The 22,648-nt window shown below is 45.5% G+C and overlaps 1 protein-coding gene across 1 annotated transcript in view; it reads right to left on the reverse strand.

Annotated features, from left to right (window-relative positions):
- Positions 1-2,212: 2,212 nt before the first annotated feature.
- The window catches only part of KIAA0319L (KIAA0319 like), a 135,898-nt gene continuing 115,462 nt past the window's right edge, over positions 2,213-22,648 (reverse strand). The window contains exons 20-22 of the mRNA XM_040337309.1: positions 7,959-8,049; positions 6,262-6,356; positions 2,213-3,093 (exon numbers count right to left, since the gene is read on the reverse strand). Of these exons, the coding sequence (XP_040193243.1) occupies positions 2,906-3,093; positions 6,262-6,356; positions 7,959-8,049 (374 nt within the window). The 3' untranslated portion in view covers positions 2,213-2,905. The remainder of the gene's footprint in view (positions 3,094-6,261; positions 6,357-7,958; positions 8,050-22,648) is intronic.

Consider the following 22,648-nt stretch of genomic DNA (forward strand, 5'->3'; position numbering starts at 1 on the left):
CAAAAAACGAATAATAACTAAAAATAAGCGGTAACAATATTGGCACCAATATGATGTAACCGGTGAAGAAATGTCACATCACTGATGTGCGCCCAGCTTGGTGGAGGCAGCCATACTGTTTCTCCTTGCCCAAAATAAAGCAAGAAAGGGTGTGTAGGAAACGGAAGGTTCAGCTTCATCAGAAAAGAATGCAACTTGCCCAAATGCTTCACAGGAGGACTAAAATCACAGGAACAAGATTAAAGGTAAAATTACATGATTTGACTGCCTTTACCTTTAGATAACAGGTAGCTGACCTCCGCTAAGTAAGGGAAACTTGTACTTGACCCCTAAGACCATCAGGTTCGGGATCCCCATATGAAACCCACATTTAGGAGCTGTACAATGGGGACTTTGACCACAGAAGGGGCAGACCCCAGAAAATTGTTCAGGCAAAGGCAAAAGAAAAAAAGGCTCATGTTGGTTCTGGTGAACAGCAGGGACAGGGGGAAGAATGCAGACAGTTGGGTGGGGCATAAACTTATAGGGTAGTCAGCCTTATGAGGCAAGAGGTGGCAGAGCTTACCCTTGATTATGCTGCTACTATTGTGCCAGGGAAGTTAGTGGTGTGGTGAGAAACTGAAAAATGCAGCCTCGGTGGGGTTCAGTGCTTAGAGCCCACAAGACCCAATTTTTGGCTTTGCCACTGTGCAAGAATCACACCTCCTAACTAAAGCTGAACTCCAGATATGATTTTAATTGAATAATTACACTGGTCCAGCAAGGGCCAAGTATGCATATCTCATACCTAAGGAAATGCTGTGGAAGCTGACAATTACTGCTACTACAATGAATGCTGCAATCTTCTCAGTTTTGTGCCAAGCAGCCGCCCCACTGTACACTGCCCACAGGGGGTCACTCCATCGGCACTGCTGCCGTTTACAAATATCTGTTTGGATGAGGTGGACGGAAGATGCGATGATGTCATAATCTCCACCTCATCCAATCAGAGAAAGCCTTGTTCTTGTTGTCTAATCAAGAATTTCCAAAATTCCAGTTTTAATGGAATACTATCCTTGCATTGTTTACATTTTAAAGCAGAACTGTGGCCATGTATTGACACAGCAGTAAATAAACTTTACCACAAACCCACACTGACTTCTGTAGCTCCCGGCAATGTGGAGCAGTTAACTCTTACATTTCACAGCAAAAACAGTGAAGTTGTAAAAGTTGAGTGTCAGCACTCTGCTGTCTCCCAACTTCCTGTGCACGTGGTGTGGTAATTCATCCAACTGGGGAAACCATTGCTCACTAAAGCAATGCATGGTAACGTCCTACCATGTTTTGTAATGCTCTGAGTTGGCAAAATTGTGCAAGTCTGATTTTAGGTCTGTTGTGGGATGTCTTAATAAATGATATAACGTGCATACATTAATGCTCCCCACTGGGCCACACAGGTGTAAATGGGGCCTTAAAGGGGTTGTAAAGGTACATTTTTTTTTCTTAAATAGCTTCCTTTACCTTAGTGCAGTCCTCCTTCACTTACCTCGTTCTTCCATTTTGCTTTTAAATGTCCTTATTTCTTCTGAGAAATCCTCACTTCCTGTTTTTCTGTCTGTAACTCCACACAGTAATGCAAGGCTTTCTCCTTGGTGTGGAGTGTCGTGCTCGCCCCCTCCGTTGGACTACCGGAGAGTCAGGACGCCCACTAACACACAGCTCCTTTCTCTATCTGCAACGTAGAGAGCGTCCTGACTCTCCCGTAGTCCAAGGGAGGGGGCGAACACGACACTTCACACCAGGGAGAAAGCCTCAGATTACTGTGTGGAGTTACAGACAGAAGAACAGGAAGTGAGGATTTCTCAGAAGAAATTAGGACATTTAGAAGCAAAATGGAAGGATGAGGTAAGTGAAGGCGGACTGCACTAAGGTAAAGGAAGCTATTTAGGAAAAAAAATTGTACCTTTACAACCCCCTTTAAGATAAATGAAAGTGAAAGTGTTTTTGCTGTAAAATTTGAGGATGAACTGCTTCTCAGTGCATACAGCTACATAGGTCAGTAATTATTTTCTGCTTATTACAAATAAGTTCGTTTAAATATACATAGACTGGCAAAGTTATACTTTTTTTTGTCCCAATTAGAGCTTTTGTTCTGTATTGTATTGTATTTAGTACATGTACTGGTGTAGTTTTAGATGTGTGCCCACAGCCAAGAAAAAACTTTTTGTTGTAGTAAGATTTATGAATGTTTTTTTTATTCAGTGTTTGACTTTATTGAACACCATTAATCTTTTTTTTTTGTTTCTCACATCTTCTCCCCTCAAAACAGGTTTGCAACATGTTTTTTTTCCTTTAGATGTAACATTTCCTTTGTTGATGGCCAAGATTTGTGAACACATAGAAATGGATGTCACCTTTTTTGGAAAAAAATATGTCATTAAATACAGGGAGAAACATTTGCTGCAGCGAAAGGAAAACAAAAAACACAGCTCATAGATCGGGCTACAGAAAATGCCCAGTGCATTTCACATTTTATCCTTCAATGCCATCAGAAAACTGGCAGAGTAGTGCATTTAAAGTGGTGTACATTTAACAGTGTGGCTCATTCCTGGGAGTTGTTTCCCCAAGATCATGTACAGAAAAAACTTCTTAAATTAGTAAAAAAAAAAAAAATATGTTCAAAATAAATCCAGTAGTATTTCCCATTGAAACAAATTATCAGTTCAAGTATGTTCAGCCTCAGTTCTCTCAGAAGAGCAAAATAGTTGGTAAATCTACTAAAATATCCATTTATTTAAAAGCAGTTCAAGGTAGCAGCTTTGTCCACAAAGTAAACCAGCAGTGGTGAAAAGGACAGTTCAGCAGCTTTAACTGCTGCACAGATTAAATAAATTCCTGGGCGGAAAACAAGACTATAGCACTTCAGCTATAATAATTCCTCTCTTTGGTTTTTGTTTTTGTGAGAGGCTTGTCCATTACGCAAAGAACCATTCTGAGGCCGGAGCAGTTTTCCCTTCTCTCGATCTGACCAGGTGTAAGCATTGTCATCGCTCTCTAGCTCAGATTCAGAATGCATCAAACTTGTATTTTGAACTGGAGATTTCATTTTTATTCCTGTTGAGGAAAAAAATAAAAAAATGGTTTGACCAAAGGCAAAGAATAGAAACCCTGCAGTAAAATGTACATATAGACCTAAAGTAAAACAAATTCAATTATACAACAATACAACTAAAGTGCACCCAAATTATCCTTGTCCAATGCCAACACTGATACGTGATCAGTTCTTCCAAGTGAGGCGCATGTGCGCGCCGCCTCTGGGTGTGCTGTAACTTAATAAAGCACAAGCTAATCAGCAGGTGCCGGCCAACTGTTGATCGCCGGGATCTACTGATTGGCTCTGTCGTTCATGGAAGAAAGCTCTGTGTTGTAAACAGAGCTCTGTACACTGACAGGTGATCTTGCAGTTTTTTTTAATTCCCTGCACACATTACACATGGTTAGGCACACAGTTAACTCCTTGATCAATCCTAGATGGTAACCCCTTCCCAGCAAGTGTCATTAGTACAGTGACGGTGTATAGTATTAGCACTGATCACTGTATTAGTTTCACTATTGATGTCCAAGTCAGTTAGTGTACCACCCAGCCAGCGACCGCTAGTGTCAGATTGCCCGCCACACTATCACAGTCCCACTATAAGTCACTGATCACTAGTATAAAAAAAGAAATACAAATTCCAGTATATATACACACCATAGTTTGTAGTTGCTATAACTGTCATGCAAACCAAATAATATACACTTATTGTGATTTTTGTTTTTTTTACCAAAGACATGTTTTTTTTTAGTTTTGGATAAAGTGAGAGGGAGTAGAACACCTGTCATTTGTTATTGCTTCCTGTGTCCCTGTTAGGAAGATCCACCGTCTCGATTTGTCCTGTTTACCATTATCATTGAATGTGAAAGTAAAAGAAAATCCCAAATTTTGGGTTGTCCCCAGAAAAGTAATAGAGGGGAAATCTTCTAAATGGGGACACCATTTCTTTTGACCAAGAGGTCCCCAAGAGATTCCTTTAATTTGCAGGGATTTCCTCTCACTTCCTGTTTGGCTATGCGACAAGTAGTGAAGGAACATTTCCCCCATGGGACAAGATGGCAAAAATAAACCTTACAGGGGTTATAACCTTCCCGTACTCTATCCAAAATGGAAAAAAAAAAGAAAATAGTTTTGCCTTTAGCTTTACTTTAAGAACTAAGGGCCAGATCCACAACGAGCCGGCTTAACTTAAATCTTCCTATTTAAGTTACACCGCCGCAAAATCTCTACCTAAGTGCCCAAAGCACAAAGCACTTACCTAGAAATTTTCAGCGGTGTAACTTAAAGCGGTTCTCCACCCTAAAGTGGAGTCCCGCTGATCGGAACCCTCCCCCCCTCCGGTGTCACATTTGACACCTTTCAGGGGGGAGGGGGGTGTAGATACCTGTCTAAAGACAGGTATTTGCACCCACTTCCGGCCCGGCATTCCGTCACATCCCGTCACCCCCCGTTGTGTGCTGGGAACACTCGGCTCCCAGCGGGAGCCAATCGGCGGGCGCGGCGCGACTCGCGAATGCGCCGTAGGGAACCGGGCAGTGAAGCCGCAGCGCTTCACTTCCTGGTTCCCTCAGCGTGGATGGCGGGGGGAGCAGCAGAGAGACGAGCGATCGCTCGTCCTCTGCTGCGATCGGCGCTGGACTCCAGGACAGGTAAGTGTCCTAATATTAAAAGTCAGCAGCTGCAGTATTTGTAGCTGCTGGCTTTTAATATTTTTTTCCCATGGCACATCCGCTTTAAATTCGTCCGGCACAAGGCGGGCCCAATCTAATGGGGCGAGTCCCATTTAAATTAGGCGCGCTCCCGACGCGATTTTCCCGACGTGCATTGCGCGAAATTACGTTACGCTTAGTTTTGTGAATCGCACCGGGTAAGAAAAGTTGCGTCGGGAAAAAAAAAGAGATGCAGCGGGAAAAAAAAATGTTTTAAAAAAAATTTGACAGCGTCGCGGGAAAGAAGGGTCTACTTTTACATGGTGTACTAACTTTACACTTTGTAAAAGTAGCCCTAATTTTGCGTTTGCAAACTAACAACTTACGGAGACTTCACAAAGGGAAACCGCTTTGTGGATCTCCGTAAGTGCTAATTTGCATACCCGACGCGGCATTTCGATGAGAAATGCCCCCAGCGGCGGCCGAGGTACTGCATCCTAAGATCCGACAGTGTAAAACTATTACACCTGCCGGATCTTAGGGATATCTATGAGAAACTGATTCTGTGAATCAGTCGCATAGATAGAAACAGGGATACGACGGCGTATCAGTAGATACGCCGGCGTATCCCTTTTGTGGATCTGGCCCTAAATATATTGCAGTTTTAAAAATTGAAAAAAAAAAACAACAACATACTGTAACAAGGCAACACTTTAAAAAACTGTACAGCTTATTATTGTTGGTTAAATAGTAGGTGGCATACACCTTTTAACTGTTATTAGAAGGTTACCGTGTTGGTTTATGTATTACATTGGGCCTGGGTATGCCCCATTAGGCTCGGTTTTGTATTACAATTTTTCTTTGAAAATGAATGAAAGGATTCATGAAAAAAAAAAAAAACTGTACAGCTTATCACTTTCGAGATAAACAATAGTAATGGCCCTATAATTATTTTTCTTCCTCTAGTGTTGGTACAGATACCTAATATTCTCTTAAATACATATACCGTATAGACTCGAGTATAAGCTGACCCGAATATAAGCCGAGGCACCCAATTTTACCACAAAAAATTGGGGTCCAGGGGACCTACGGCCGGCCGGTATCGGGTCCCAAAAATCTGGGAGACCAGGCACACAAAAGGTGACTCGAGTATAAGCCGAGGGGGGCATTTTCAACACCAAAAAATGTGTTGAAAAACTCGGCTTATACTCGAGTATATACGGTATGCATCCTAAATTTGTACGTAGCAGTCTATTGATTTTTTTTTTTGCAATTATATGAATACATTTATACATATATTTTAATACTTTATTTAAACTTAATTTCACCATGATTACAAGACTCATTAAGTATCTAGTAGGCCCCCGATGCCTCATCCTCTTCCTCCAGTCCATGCAGATTGGGGATTTCAAAAAATGGTGCTAAAGCGTTGTTTTAAAACAATGTTTGGTCAATGGTTGTTAAGAACAATCTTTGTTGGAATTAGCGTAGTTAAAGACCACTAAAGTAATTTTGTGGGTTATTTAAATACTTTATTACCGGCTTTGACGTTTGACTTTAGCTCCAAACTCTCTTGGTCATCCGTGGCTTCAAGAATTTTATACCTGCTCTTCCTCTTTGGTTTTCCTTTCTTTCTGTAAGGAAAAGCATAAATTGGGATAGCATAATAAGCATGGGCAGATTTCAGTTGTGTTCCCTCTATGACTCTATATCCATGTGGATGTACAGCTTGATTTAGGTTTTAGAATATAAACTTTATAAAAAAAAAGTACAGTATTTTACATATGCCAATTTCCCCCGAAGACTACAATCAAGTTGTGACAGACTGCTCCTTGTTTTCATTATAAAAAGCTGAGCAATTTTCAATATAACAGGCTTCACAAACAAGTTTACAAGCGTTATCTGTTACTTTTTAAGACTTAAAGGGGTTGTAAAGGTTTGTTTTTTATTTTCTAAATAGGTTCCTTTAAAGCGGTGGTTCCCCCTTAAAAACAACTTTTTTTTATTCCACTGCCCCCCCACATTACAATCGAATTAAGGCTCTTATTATTTTTTTCCTGCTGTACATACCTGGGTACAGCATCATCACCCGTGCATCCGGGTTGCGAGTCCCGCGGGAGTGGGCGTTCCTCACATGCTGTTGATTGACGTTTTGCCCAAAAACGAGCTCTCCCCTGTCGCGTAAGCCGCGTCACGGTTGGCGAAAGGAGCCGAACGGCGAGTCGGCGCTATACTGCGCATGCGCATCGCCGCTCGGCTCCTTTCGCCAATCGTGACGCGGCTTACGCGACGGGGGGAGAGCTCGTTTTTGGGCAAAACGTCAATTAACAGCATGTGAGGAACGCCCACTCCCGCGGGACTCGCAACCCGGATGCACGGGTGAATATGCTGTACCCAGGTATGTACAGCAGGAAAAAAATAATAAGAGCCTTAATTCGATTGTAATGTGGGGGGGCAGTGGAATAAAAAAAAGTTGTTTTTAAGGGGGAACCACCGCTTTAAGCTAGTGCATTGTTGGTTCACTTACCTTTTCCTTCCATTTCCCTTCTAAATGTTTTTTTATCTTTGTCTGAATTTCTCACTTCCTGTTCCTCCTAAGTAAGCTTGCCCCCATCATCCGAGCCGTTCTGATTGGGGGTTAGTCAGCCAGGACAGCTTACTGAGGAGGAACAGGAAGTGAGAAATTCAGACAAAGAAAGAGAAATCGAAGGAAAAGGTAACAATGCACTAGCTTAAAGGAACCTATTTAGAAAATAAAAAACAAACCTTTACAACCCCTTTAAATGGCTTAAATCATGCAGTTGCTTGCTTTAATACGGACAGAAAATATATTTTGAAGAAAGACACCTATTAGCACATCCAAAGATGATCATGCTTGACGATTTTGTGTTTAATGAAATAAAAACCTGCATTAAAAAAAATAAAAACATATGTTTGGCGAAGACATAACCAGCATTTTCCTTTTCTTCTACGTTTTTTTTTTGTTTTGTTTTTTTAGATCGACCTATGAACTACAAATGAGCTCAATAAACGCATTGATATCAATTTTAGAAAACTAATAAGAAGTATCCATATATTTGGTCAAAGAAACCAATTTTGACATTAGCTTTATTTTTTCCCCTACAAAATATAAAAGGATGACAGAAAAATATTGCTCTTGCGTCTTATTTGTCAGGCCATAGTTCCATTTGTGATAACTTATAGTGAAGTGTCATGTTTTTAGGACCACTTTTTACCTTTTACAGCAACACACCATGCACCACGTTAGTAGTCCCAATGCCACAACACAGAGAAAGCTTGTGATAATGACGTATAGCACGCTCCAGTCTGCAATAATCAAGATATTAAATTAATGAATAACTAAAGAATACAACAAATAAATAAGGTTATCCAAACAACGTAAATTGCCAAAAAATAGTACAAAATGTTTTAAAAGCCTCAAACTAGAAAAAAAATCCCCAAAAATGCAGGATCCCACGTGTTTTATTCACAATAAAATTGTCACATTGGCAACTCTCAACTCATTCTTGCTAGGCTTTCCTCACAGAGCAGTTGATAATTCCTGCTTGTCTCCAAGTCAAGGTGTAATGCTGGCCATACCTATAACAAATTTGTGACAAATTGTGGAAGAATTGTATTCAGCTTTTGATTGGAAACATGAACACAGTATAGACTGGTGTTACCACTGATCAAAGCGATGGGTTAACAGATATAAAAGGTGGTGGTGGAAGAAAACTCACATCCGAAATTAATTAGAACTTAGCATGATAGAGAAACCTGAATCAGGGCTTCCAAAGTGCTTTAAGCAAAACAGCCAAAATAATGCACCTCCACTACTGTCAGGCAATGAACAATACACAGAGCTTTCATGCCTGTGCTTTGTGGTTGGGTGCATTGATGTTTATGGGCATTGGAGTGCTACTTAGAATGAAATGTTTGGCATTTAAAAAGACAAAAACACTGTCGCCTTGCCCATTGAGAGCAAAGCAACATTGACAATACCAATTTTTCCAGGTATGAGAGAGTATGTAAGCTCTTCTCATGTTACAGTGCTCTGGTTTGGCAGCCAAACACTGGGCCTAGGTAAGAGGCAGTAATGTCACTGCTGACTTTAATGTCAGACACCAGTCGACATTGGGTATTATCGTTTTCGGCTGCAACAGAGGAAAGGGAATCAAAGGAGAACTGATCATCAGTTGGTTGGGGGCCTCTTTGTAAAGGGGTTGATTTCCTAAAACTGTTCAGCTTTTTCTTTTTTATGTTGAATCTGTTTTATTGAGTCACAAGCATTTGTAAAACATTTCGACAAAATATAGGTCAGGAATAATATCTGTCTATCGAGTGTACAAGTCCATACTAGGATCGGAAGGACACCAAAAGAACATGTATCACGTATGCATAGTCAGGTAAATGATCTCAATGAACACAGAAATAAGTGATGGTAAATCAAGTAACCCAGCTTTTTCTTTTTTAACCACTTCCATACCAGGCACTTACGCACCTTCCCGCCCAAGCCAATTTTCAGCTTTCAGCACTGTCGCACTTTGAATGGCAATTACGTGGTCGTGCTACACTGTACCCAAACAAAATTGGCGTCCTTTTTTCCCCACAAATAGAGCTTTCTTTTGGTGGTATTTGATCACCTCTGCGATTTTTTTTTGCGCAACAACTTAAAAAAGACTGAATTTTTTTTAAAAAATTACGTTTTTATTTTTTTCTGTAATTTTTTTTGTAAATAAGTGTGTTCTCTCTTTCAATTACGGGCACTGATATGGCGGCACTGATGGGCACCGATGAGATGGCACTGATGGACATCGATGAGGTAGTACTGATGGGCACCGATGAGGTGGCACTGATGGGCACTGATTGGCATCGCTGGTATGCGGCACTGATGGGCACTCATAGGCAGCACTGATGTGCGGCACTGATGGGCACTCATGGGCGGCACTGATGGGCACTCATGGGCGGCACTGGGGGGTACTTATAGGTGGCACAGATGGGCACTGATAGGTGGGCACTGGGCATGGATGGGAACTGTGGGGTGGCACCCATGGACACTGTGGGGTGGCACTGATGGACACTGTGGGGCGTCACTGATGTATCCATGTTGCCAGTCAGTGCCCATTTGTGGGCACTGATTGGCATCTTTTTTTTTTTTTTTTACTGCTCTTTTTTTTCACTGCCTTTTTTTTTTCTTTATTGCCCCCTTTTTTTTGCCCTTCCCTGGTGGTTCAGTGTGGGCTTCCCTGGTGGACCAGTGTGGCGATCCAAGGGGGGGCTGCGCTGATAAACAATCAGCACGAATCCCCCGTCAGGAGAGCCGCCGATCGGCTCTCCTCTACTCGCGTCTGTCAGACACGAGTGAGGAAGAGCCATCAACGGCTCTTCCTGTTTACATCGTGATCAGCCGTGATTGGACACGGCTGATCACGTGGTAAAGAGCCTCCGCCGGAGGCTCTTTACCGAGATCAGAGATGCAGGGTGTCAGACTGAAACCCCGCATCACCGATCGACGCGCTGCGCACGGGCGTGCGCGGCATGAAATCCTGCAGGACGTCCAGTCAGGATTTCAGAACCACTTCCTGGACGTAAATCTCCCAGTGACCGGGCGGGAAGTGGTTAAAGGTATTGGTGAAGCTTTGCATGGCAGCCAATAAGCTTTTAATCTCAGCTTGGTCAATTAAGCTTTGAGAATAAAATTTGGAAGCTTATTGGCTACTATGCACAGCTGCACCCGATTTTGCACTCTCCAGTTTTTGTAAATCAACCCCATTGTAACTTTTTCCTGAAAGGGCAATGTGACAGTGTCTCTTTAAACCTTTAAAAGTTCTGTTTAAAGTGTTTGTAAACCTCAGACATGAAGTATGAACAAAGCATAACCCTCTGTAGTGTGTACTTGTTTCAATTAGGAGCACTAAGTGTAATTTCTGTCTGCTGCTTCGTTGCTCTGCTATCAGCAGGAGTCACTTCTGACAAGTTTTTCTAAAAAAAAAAAAAAAAAAAATGGTGCCAGAGGAGAGACCTCTAGCTGATTTGACAGCCTCAGCTCTGTTCCTGTGTGCTCTGCGATGGGAGTCTGCCCCTACCCTTCAGTTATCTCTCAGAGCTCTCCTTACTGAGCTCTGCAGAGTATAACTTCCCCTCTTTTCCCTGTTTTCAGACAACTCAGGCAAGCTTTATAAATTCTGCACTTTGAACGAATGTAGAGAAGAGAAGACTCAGATAAACAGGTACAACTTACTGTATGTAGGAGGATTTGTTTTTTTACAACCACACTAAGAGCAACCTTCACAAGAAGCCTGGTACCTTTTTATGAGCCCCACAATCCTTACTGTATCATACTCCACATGTAAACAAGGCTTAACTGCTGCCAACTGCTGTTTCCAAATTCTATGAGAGTCCCTAGTTCCAAATAGGTACACAGAAGATGGTTGTCTTGTTAAAAATGCACAAAAAGATTTAAATACACTGCCAGTTTTATTTTAACTCACTTGCTGCTGTTTCAAGTACATGTTCCCAGCAGAGCTTTAAAACATGGCTTCGGACAGGCTTTGTTAAAGCTCTCTGAGCGCTAGTCAAAGCCCCTGTCACTAAATAAAATTGTTAGCTTACAGTCCTGTTTACACCTTGCTTTTGCTTGGTGCTTTGATGAGGCTTAGTGGGGCTTCAATGAGGCTTTGGTGAAGCTTCGGTGGGGCTTCAGTGGGACTTCAAGCAAGCTTTGCCATAGACTCCTTTGGAGGCTTTGAAGATGCTTTGAAGCACCACTGAAGCTACATGGGGTATAATTGTTGAAGTGAAGACAAAGCAAAGCAAAAGTAAGTGTAAACAGGACTGTAAGCTAACCATTTTATTTAGTGACAGAGGCTTTGACTAGCGTTCAGAGTGCTTTAACAAAGCCTGTCCAAAGCCTTGTTTTTAAGCAAGTGTAAACTAGCCGTTAATGTGTGTTAAAGCCACAAACTATATATAATTCTATTTAAGTGTTTAAGTAATGGACAAGTGAAAAAGAGCTGTTATCCAGAGAATCCATGTCTTGGCCCAGACATTACTTTCTATTCCTTAGATGCCATGGCAACCATAATTTCTCCAGTCTGGAATAGTAATGTGGTTTCCAATGCACAATTAACATTTATCTTGTTTATATAGTACAGCCTTGCATATTAGCTTCTTAGGTATTTCTCAAAACAGTAAGTTTACTGAAAGGACAGATACCATTTGTTGACAGCTTGGAAATAAATTCATCATGGAGAGGATGTGTAATTTTATTTGTGAATAAAACAGGTTAGCTTTGGACAAAAAAAATCTGTCCGTAAGTGTCTTCCAAACCTCTACACACTAAAAAACCCAAAAGACTACAACTAATTCCCATTTCTCTTGTTCACTTATAGGTTTATGTGTACCGCTTATAACATGTGGCTATGGGGCACAATGAGTGAAGTTGAAGAGGAGGTCTCCAGCACTCATATTTCTATAGAGACACAATCGCTGAGTTGCCAGGAATCATGCAGTGGCTTCCATTAGTATTTTTGACTCCAAGATGACAGCGAGACCCATGGGGGGAGAATATTTTTTAGAGTTCATCTTAAGCAGGTTACCGCCTGTTTGCTGGACTATGTCAATCTCAACCTCACCCCTCTGATTAATCGCTGCCGCGATCGGGTTAAGGTGTGAAGCAAGTTGAAGCTGTCCCCGGTGGGAAGGGGAAACTTGATAAAGATGATCCTCATGCCACAATTACTATATGTACTTCACAACTCCCAAATGGTCATTCCCCTGAAAAAGTTTAGAATTATTTATTCAATCTTTGCTTCACTTATATGGCTAACTGTCAGGAAGGGCATGCCAGCACCCAAAATGGCGACCATAGAGGTCGAGCTGGGTCTTCAGCTTCCACAGGAGCGCCGTTAGCGCGTGTGCGCGCTCCCGCGCGCGCTCCCGCGCGCGCTCCCGTGCGTGCGCGTGCACGTGCGGGCGCCGCGGCGTGCACTCTCCGAGTGTTTTTGGCGCCAGACAGGCTATTTAGGCTGGCCTCTTCTTGGACTCAGGTGCTGTCCGTTCTATAGCGTTTGGCTAACCTACCTCAGTAACCTGTATCCTGTTTCCTGTACCGTTGACCCGACCCGGCTTGCCTTTGATACCCCTGCTCTCCGCCTGCACCGACCCGGCTTGTTTTGGACCCTGCTTTCGCCTACTGATTCTGCTACTCTGCTGCCAGCCCAATACCGACCCAGCCTGCCCTGTGACCTCGCTTCCGGCTTCCGCCTGTGTTCCAGACGTATCCGATAGTGCATGACCCGGCTTGACCACTTCCTCTACCCGCTGACAGCTGCCTGGGACTACCACCTGCACCTGTGCCTCTCCGCTACCTGCTCAGCAACTCCAGCTCAGCGACTCACCAGCGATCCTGCAAGGCACTCGTGCGACTTTGTACTTTGGAGTCTCCTGTCCACTTTACCAGGAGCTCGGAGTCAGAGCTGCAAGGGAGGCCGTCATCCGCACATCAGGCTCTCACCGTCAGGGGCGTGACAGTAACGGACAGCCATGACTGAGCCTGTGCGGGGACCCTCTCCTATGGACGAACTATGCCAGCATCTGGCCGAACTAACACGGGCAGTAAAGGACCTACAATCCGGCTATACCCAGCTGCAAGGACAAGTGCAAGCTTTATCTTCTGCTGCCCCAGGACCTGCATCTGCCTCTGCTGCCCACCAGGGGGCCTCCGCCACTCCGGCAGTTGTCATGCTTCCACCTGAACCCAGGGTCCCGACCCCAGAAAAATTCCTTGGAGATCGCAGCAAGTTTAGGTCCTTCAAGAATGCACGTGACCTATATTTTGCACTGCAGCCGCGCACCTTTTCCTTGGAGGCCACAAAGGTCGGCTTTGTAATCTCCTTGTTGCAAGGGGAACCGCAATCCTGGGCCCATCGTCACCTAGAACAGAAGTCCGAGTGTTTAACTGATGCAGCTTCATTTTTCACCGCCATGGCTCAGTTATACGAGGATCCCCAGCAGGCCGCCTCCGCTGAAACGGCTCTTCGCTCTCTCCAGCAAGGTCGCAGACCGGTGGAAGACTACGTCGCTGAATTTAGACGATGGGGCTTCGACACTGACTGGAACGATGTTGCATTACGCTCCCAGTTCCGCATGGGCCTCTCTGAGCCCCTTAAGGATGAAATAGCCCGTGTGGGAATGCCTTCCACCTTGACGGCCCTGTTCGACTTATCTATTCAGATTGATCGCCGGTTGAGAGAACGGAGATCAGAGAGGGCTGCGGGCCAGTCACGCCCGGTATGGATGCTACCACGGATTCCCAGCCCATTCAACCCTGCTCCACCGGTCCCAACTCCGACCACGTCCGACGCACCAGAGCCAATGCAGATCGGCTTACTTCGCCCTTCCCTCTCCTTCGAAGAACGTCAACGCCGCCGCCAGCAGAACCTGTGTCTGTACTGCGGAGGGTCAGGCCACTACGTAAGATCTTGTCCAGTCAAACCCCGTAAGTGCCTCTCAGTTACTTCACCCTCTGCAAATATGAACTTACCCAGCATTTCTGCTCACCTTGCTCTCTCCATCTCATTACAGCTGCCAGAGGGGACCATCCAGACGCCCGCCATAATTGACTCCGGGGCCTGCAGTTGTTTCGTGGATCTATCCTTTGCTATGAAACACCGTATCCCGCTCCAACCCAAACCACAGAGACTCTCCGTCTACCTGGCCGATGGCTCCGTTATCAAGTACGGGGCAGTTACACATGAGACTGTCCCTCTATTAGCCACCATGGCTAACGGTCACCAAGAACTACTCCGATTGGATGCCATCGCCTCTCCTTTATTTCCGATTATTCTCGGCATGCCTTGGCTGAAAGTCCATAACCCCAGCATCGACTGGACCACAGATGAAATTAACTTCCGCTCACCCTACTGCCTTCAACACTGCCTTCCAACCCCTTGTGACCAGCCTTCCCTACTATGTCTTGATTCAGACTCTAAAGCTCGTCAATTGGTGCCTACAGTATACCACGACTTTTTGGACGTATTTAGTAAGAAAGGGGCAGAGACGCTCCCTCCCCATCGTTCCTACGATTGTCCAGTCGACCTCCTCCCCGGAGTTGAAGTTCCTTTTGGCCGGATTTTCCCCTTATCTGAAAATGAACTGGTGGCCCTTAAGGACTATGTGGATGAGAATCTGAAAAAGGGGTTCATCCGCCCGTCCACGTCCCCGGCTGGTGCGGGTATCTTCTTTGTGGAAAAGAAGGACCACTCCTTACGTCCATGTATAGACTACCGCGAGCTAAACAAAATTACGGTCAAAAACCGTTACCCCCTGCCGTTAGTGCCTGAACTTTTTCAAAGACTTGGTGCTGCCATCATTTTTACTAAGCTGGATCTTCGGGGTGCTTATAATTTGATCCGTATACGGGAGGGTCATGAATGGAAGACTGCCTTCCGTACACGTTTTGGGCATTTCGAGTACCTGGTGATGCCCTTCGGACTTTGCAATGCCCCCGCCACGTTCCAGCACTTTATCAATGATGTCTTCCGAGATTTTCTGGACCTGTTTGTTGTGGTGTACCTTGATGATATATTAATTTTTTCTTCCTCCTTAGTTGACCATCGCAGACACGTCAGAAATGTTCTGGCCCGCCTTCGACAACATGGACTTTACGCCAAGGCTGAAAAGTGCGAATTCGAACGCCAGAGCATCCAATTTTTGGGCCTGATTATATCCACTGAGGGTATCAAGATGGACCCTCAAAAAGTCGCAGCCATCCTGGATTGGCCAGCTCCCAGTGATAAGAAAGGCATCCAACGTTTCGTAGGTTTTGCGAACTTTTACAGAAAATTTATCAAGGGTTTTTCAGCAATCATCTCCCCCATCACCCAGTTCACCAAGCAAGGCGTCAGGTTCCAGTGGTCTTCTGAGGCCCAAACTGCTTTCGAGACCCTGAAAAAGTTATTTACCTCCGCATCTGTCTTGAGACACCCTGATTCAGCTCAACCATATGTTCTTGAGGTGGATGCGTCAGAGACGGCAGTCGGGGCCATACTTTCCCAGAGACAGGGACCTAAAACTCTGTTGTACCCTGTCGCCTTCTTGTCTCGTAAATTGTCCAGTGCGGAGAGGAACTACGATGTCGGGGATCGCGAACTCCTAGCGATCAAAGCGGCCTTAGAAGAATGGAGGTATCTCCTGGAAGGGGCCGCACACCCAATATTAATCTACACGGACCATAAGAACCTTGAATATCTGAGAACGGCAAAAAGACTAAAACCACGGCAGGCCAGATGGGCACTTTTTTTTTCCCGATTCACCTTTCATTTGACATACAGACCAGGATCAAAGAACATAAAACCAGATGCGTTGTCACGCATGTTTAGCAAACCTCAAGAATCTTCCCCGCCCGATACAATCTTGTCTCCTGGCAACTTTCTTCTGTTGCAAGGAAACTTAATCAATCAAATTAAGCAAGCTTCAGTAGGTAACCCTTCCCCACTCGGGACCGTTCTGTTGGCAAGGGACGGGCTACTCTGGCACGGAGACAAGGTCTTTGTGCCAGAGAGCCTGCGAGTCCCCACCTTGGGGTTGTGCCACGACCACAAGCTTGCGGGACATTTTGGTACGAATAAGACGTCCGAACTGTTGCAACGAACATTCTGGTGGCCCGAGATACAGAAAGACTGTAAAAAGTATGTGGAGTCATGTACCACATGTATCCGTAACAAGAACAGCAGGTCTAAGGCCTGGGGCCTACTCAAGCCACTGCCGGTTCCAAGCAGACCGTGGCAGATGATTTCCATCGATTTTATTGTGGAGTTGCCGCCATCCGGGGGCTATAATACCATCTTTGTGGTCGTTGACCGCTTATCCAAGATGGCCCACTTTTTACCTATGAAAGGCACTCCTTCTGCACAGGAGACCGCACAGGTCTTCATCAAAGAAATCATAAGACTTCACGGAGCACCGGCAAACATAGTCTCCGACAGAGGGGTCCAGTTCACCTCTAGGTTCTGGAGGTCATTATGTGAATCCCTGGGGATCGAACTTTCATTTTCATCAGCTTACCATCCGCAGACGAATGGACAGACGGAGAGGACCAATCAGACTCTCGAACAATATCTTCGCTGTTTTTCTTCTTTCTCCCAAGACGATTGGATGCACTTACTTCCTCTGGCCGAATTCGCCTATAACAACTCCTCCCACTCTGCCACCAAGCAATCACCCTTCTTTGCAAATTATGGGTTTCACCCATCCTTTTTGTTCAACTCGATTCCTGAATGCTCAGTACCTGCCGTCCTTGAAACAGTGGACTTCTTTAATACCAACAACAAAGTGTTACAGAAACAATGGCCAAGACCCAGGCTTACAACAAAGAAGTTTTTGATAGAAGGAGAAGAGGGGAATTAATACTAGATCCAGGCGACCAAGTTTGGTTGGCAACCACTAATCTGAAACTCGCTTGTCCCTCGAAAAAGTTAGGACCTAAGTTTCTGGGACCATTCCCTGTGAAGAGGCGAATCAATAACGTCGCTTATGAACTCGAGTTACCAGACTCCTTAAGGGTCCATCCCGTATTCCATGTAACCCTGCTAAAACCTGCAGTGTCTAATCCATTCCCTGATCGAGACGTTGGCCCACCTGAACCTGTGCTTGTGAACGGCGAGCAGAGGCGTCTCTAGGGGGGGCCAGAGGGGGCCCTGACCCCCCCAACATTATGCTGTGCCCCACCATGTGCCCCCCCAAAAAAAAAAAATTTTTTTTTTTTTGCTTTTTTTTTTTTTTTTTCGGGCCGCCGCTGGAGTAACAGTCTCTCCTGAGAGGGAGAGCGTCCCCAGTCAGCTCTGCGGGGCATTCCTCCCCCCTCCCTCTGCTCGCTGACACTGCATAATGCGAACGTTCACACAACCACAGCCGCCCGATCTGCTCCTTCCCCTGCATCCTCATTGGCACGGAGAAGAGCGAGTTGCAGAAAGGACTCCATGAGCACTGTGGGGGAGGGGGGCCCAAGCCTTCATCTCAGTTACTGAAAAAACAGACTGATTTCTCCCGTCCTTAGGACAGGAGAACCAGCCTGTAAATTCCGAGAGTGGTGACTGCAAGCTGAGCCAAGTGTCAGTCTATGACACTCTTTTTCAGCCCAGCGAGTCTAGCCACCCCCCCCACTCTCCTCACATACGAGCAGGGAGGAATAAAGCTCCTCCTCCTTCTCCTTTCAGTCCCGCCCACACTATCTTGGTGTGCTGTATCTGAAGAGAGGGGATGTGTGTTCAGGAAATATGAAAATCAGCAGCATGTGTGTGAATGATGCCTGAGATTCTAGCCTGGACCGTGGGTATGTGTGTGCACTGCAGACTGCAGTACACTGTAATCACTGAACTGCATTATCTCTATCCCTTCTCTCCCCCATCTGTCTCCCTCCCCCTCTCCTGTTCTTTCAAGACATTCACAATTTACTTTCTGTAATGGTCACCACCGTTTACGATATTCCAATCCATCGCCCCACGACAGGTTATCCGACAGTCCGACAGACATCAGACACGACCCATTTCATATTTTCCAGAATAAACGAGACAAAACAAGCTCTGGTACTGGCTCCAAAATGAATGAATCCTTTAATGGTAACTTAGCTTTGTTATATACAGTACAAGCATGTTACAGTTAATCACAGGGACAAAGACACACTCCACCCACACATCACACAATGGGGGGGCTTCATACACATTCTTTTAGATAATAACATTCCGATGAGTTAATTACTACTTATTACCCAGACGGTCTGGCTCCGCATTTAGAGGGGTTAATTACTACAGCTTGACAAGTCACATTCCACATCTTAACAGTGTCATTAGCATACACAATGAACAGGTCTTAGGAGCAGACCTAATTAGCACAATGGACACAAAACAGTATTAGCATCACACAAAGGAATGTCTAGGAGCAGACTCAATTAACACCTCAAAAGCATGTGTCCCCCCATTGAATGAAAACACTCTATTGACCTGTCGGAGTCAGACTTTAACAACTTGTAATATTTCAAGATATCCTGCAATACATGAATTATCAGTAATGTCCCATCTCATGTAATTTATAATTATCATTTCTCAGTCACCCTATGCCCAAAAGGGCATAGTGACGCTGGCACAGGAGTAAACCCCATCCTTCAAAAGTCTCTGGGTGTCACGGGCCATTCTGTTACACTTTCACTTTCAGTTAGGCAGGTAATATACAATGCAAATTTTTTTCCTACATCCACAGATTGCAGGAAAGAAACTTGCATGATTCCCCCATCAACACAAACAGTGCTGACGGGAATATCCCTCCTGCCCAGCAATTGTATTCTATACAGTAACCACTGGTGATAATCATAAGAGAATCTGCTCATTAATGGTTCAAATCTCAGCTAGTTCCTGCTGAACCAGCTGAGATTTAAACTGTCTATGGCTGGTCTTAGCTCTTAGGCAGCCCATACATTGATCACTTTTTTTCATTCAACTATTAGGTTGAATAAAAAAAAAAAAGAAATGATCCAATTCCCCCACCTACACATTATAGGTGGATGGGGGAATCTCCCCAGTGTGGACCAGTGCTGGAACAACCAGAGTTACTGTCCTGTCCCGGCTATTCACAGCGCTGGTCTCTGTCTCCATGGCAGCGGCGGCAGGACATTGGAACCCAGAGCTGGTTACTTTATGGGGCTGATGTACAGGAGGGCCAGCACAATTTGTTGTTAGAGATGGGCTGGGCATGTTCAAAATTCCACATGCCAGAGCCTGCCAGGAAGCCCACACTGCACAGCGCTAATCACAGGCAGTGAGACATTTCCTTGTCTGAAGCTGCACAGATCAGGAAATGTCTCACTGCCTGTGATTAGCGCTGTGGAGTGTCGGCTTCCTGGCGGGATCGGGCATGTGGGATTTCAAACACACCCGAGCCCATCTCTATTGGTTGTAGACAGTTGAGCTCCCTGCAGGTTGCTTAGCAGCAGTGGCGCTTCTCTGACATGCTGATCGTGATCCAATCCAGGTGATGCTCTTAGTCAAATCCTAGTGTTAAATATCAGAGATTTTATTGATCAAAGCCCACACTTTACAGGCATAGAGCCCACATGGCTGCGGAACATACGTTTGATTACATATATATATATATGTGGTTGTACTCTTGATGCTAATAAATATTGTGTTTATTAGATCTGACTGGGAGCATCACCTGGATCACATCCCGATCAGCATGTCAACAGAGAAGGTTATACAGCATTACTGCTGCTAGGTGACCAGCTGGGGGCTCAGCTCTCTATAACCAATAGTGCCAGCCTTCCCCTGCATGCACCCATAATGTCACCAGCACTAGGTCCTAATAGACTGCCGCCCCTGCCAAGGAGACAGACGCCAGACCAGCGCTGTCAATAGCAGGGACAGGACAGCTGGGGAACCCCACAGTGGCAGAACACCAGGCCCCGGTGGCAAGACAACCTTTGCAACCCTGAAAGTTCTCCCACTGCTTTGGACCCTTATATTTTCTTGGTGTGCTGGTGACATATATCTCTTGTTTTCTGCCACCCTGGGGGGCCCCAGTATAGTAGGAAGGGAGCTCACGACAGAACATGTAAAAGGACCCGTTGTGGGATCATAGTAAAGGGCCCCAGGAGATTATATATATATATATATATATATATATATATATATATATATATATATATATATATATATATATATATATATATAGATATATATACTGTATATATATAAAATTGCATTTTATAGTTGGCCCCCCTACTTTTTTCCCTGTCCCCCCATGTGCCCCCCCTAAATATGAAAGCTGGAGACGCCACTGACGGCGAGGAAGAATTTGTAGTAGAAGCGGTACTAGATTGCAGAAGGAGGAATCAGGTTCAATACCTAATCAAGTGGCAGGGATACGGACCGGAGAACAACTCGTGGGAACCGGAAGACAATATTCACGCCCAAAGGCTCGTTCAAGCCTTCAAGAACTCTCAACTGGCTAGATTGGGCATCCGGAGGCTGCCCATTAGGAGGGGGCAATGTCAGGAAGGGCATGCCAGCACCCAAAATGGCGACCATAGAGGTCGAGCTGGGTCTTCAGCTTCCACAGGAGCGCCGTTAGCGCGTGTGCGTGCGGGCGCCGCGGCGTGCACTCTCTGAGTGTTTTTGGCGCCAGACAAGCTATTTAGGCTGGCCTCTTCTTGGACTCAGGTGCTGTCCGTTCTATAGCGTTTGGCTAACCTACCTCAGTAACCTGTATCCTGTTTCCTGTACCGTTGACCCGACCCGGCTTGCCTTTGATACCCCTGCTCTCCGCCTGCACCGACCCGGCTTGTTTTGGACCCTGCTTTCGCCTACTGATTCTGCTACTCTGCTGCCAGCCCAATACCGACCCAGCCTGCCCTGTGACCTCGCTTCCGGCTTCCGCCTGTGTTCCAGACGTATCCGATAGTGCATGACCCGGCTTGACCACTTCCTCTACCCGCTGACAGCTGCCTGGGACTACCACCTGCACCTGTGCCTCTCCGCTACCTGCTCAGCAACTCCAGCTCAGCGACTCACCAGCGATCCTGCAAGGCACTCGTGCGACTTTGTACTTTGGAGTCTCCTGTCCACTTTACCAGGAGCTCGGAGTCAGAGCTGCAAGGGAGGCCGTCTTCCGCACATCAGGCTCTCACCGTCAGGGGCGTGACACTAACGAAGCCTCTTAGAGTCAAACTTGAGCAACTGCAACGTTCAAAAGGACACCGGTGGGTTGGCATTGCTCAATCCCTGGCTGTATTACCTGGCTTCCCAAATGCAACATATTGCACGAGTTGTACACCCTCGACAGGACCTGGAACTGAACTTGCAGGACTCTTCGGTCCGGCTACTCAGTTTCATGACTGGGGGGTAGGTGGCGGAGGGGTTGGAGGCCCTAAGGTACACTAAATCTAATAAGCTCTCCCCCCCCCCCCCCAAGTATGCTCTCATGCAGAAGATTTGGAACAAGGTCAGGATGCTCCAGGGGGTGACAGGGTTTACCAAATACAGCCCTATTTGGGACAATCAATACTACCAGGAAATAGCTAAATTACCTTATGGTCTGAAATGGAAACAATATAGTGTGTCCCAAATGACTCACGTATTTAGGGCGGGCAGACTGAGATCCTTCCAGGAGCTCAGCGCAGACTTTCGTCGGCCGGCATCTATGTCCTTGGACTTGGTATCGTTCTTTAACTACCTGTTTGAGGTGACTACCTATAAGGGGTTTATATCCTGTTATGCCATGCTGCTAAATCTCTTCCTACAGGGCACCTCTCTGAAGGCAGTGTCCCTGTGGGAACAAGATGTGGGCGCGTTTGAGGATGAGCAGTGGGAGGAAGCCCTGCAGGCGGTCCCCATGTGCTCCCTGAACGTGTCGCACAGGCTGTCACAGCTCTATATACTTCTAAGGGTACATTACACACCGGCTAGACTAGCCCGTATGGGAGTGAATGTTGACTCGACCTGCACCAGGTGCTGTAGAGATCACGGTGATCTTATTCACCTGCTGTGGAGATGCCCAAAACTCCACCTGTACTGGACGAAGGTCATTGACACTCAATGGGGCTTTCCAGGTCCAGATACCTTTAGACCCCAAAACTTGTCTGCTAGGGATAAGTGATGGCCTCCTGGTGGAGGATATCTCTAAGCTGGCTATTAGTAGAGCCTTATTTCAGGCTCACTTGATGATCTTGAGACACTGGAAAGATAACGAACCACCCATGGTGCAGGAATGGATCACGCAGATGGGGGTTACACTTCGTTTGAAAAAAATTGTATATCAACATAGGGGGACCAGCTCTAAATATGATAAATTGTGGGCCCCGTGGCTGAACGTCCCGGGTCTGGCCCCGATGGAGCTGGTGTATGATCGCCTATTTTAAGCCTACACAGGGCGTGTA

The sequence above is a fragment of the Rana temporaria genome, chromosome 2 (genome assembly GCF_905171775.1).
Source record: "Rana temporaria chromosome 2, aRanTem1.1, whole genome shotgun sequence".
In the NCBI taxonomy this organism is placed as follows: Eukaryota; Metazoa; Chordata; class Amphibia; order Anura; family Ranidae; genus Rana; species Rana temporaria.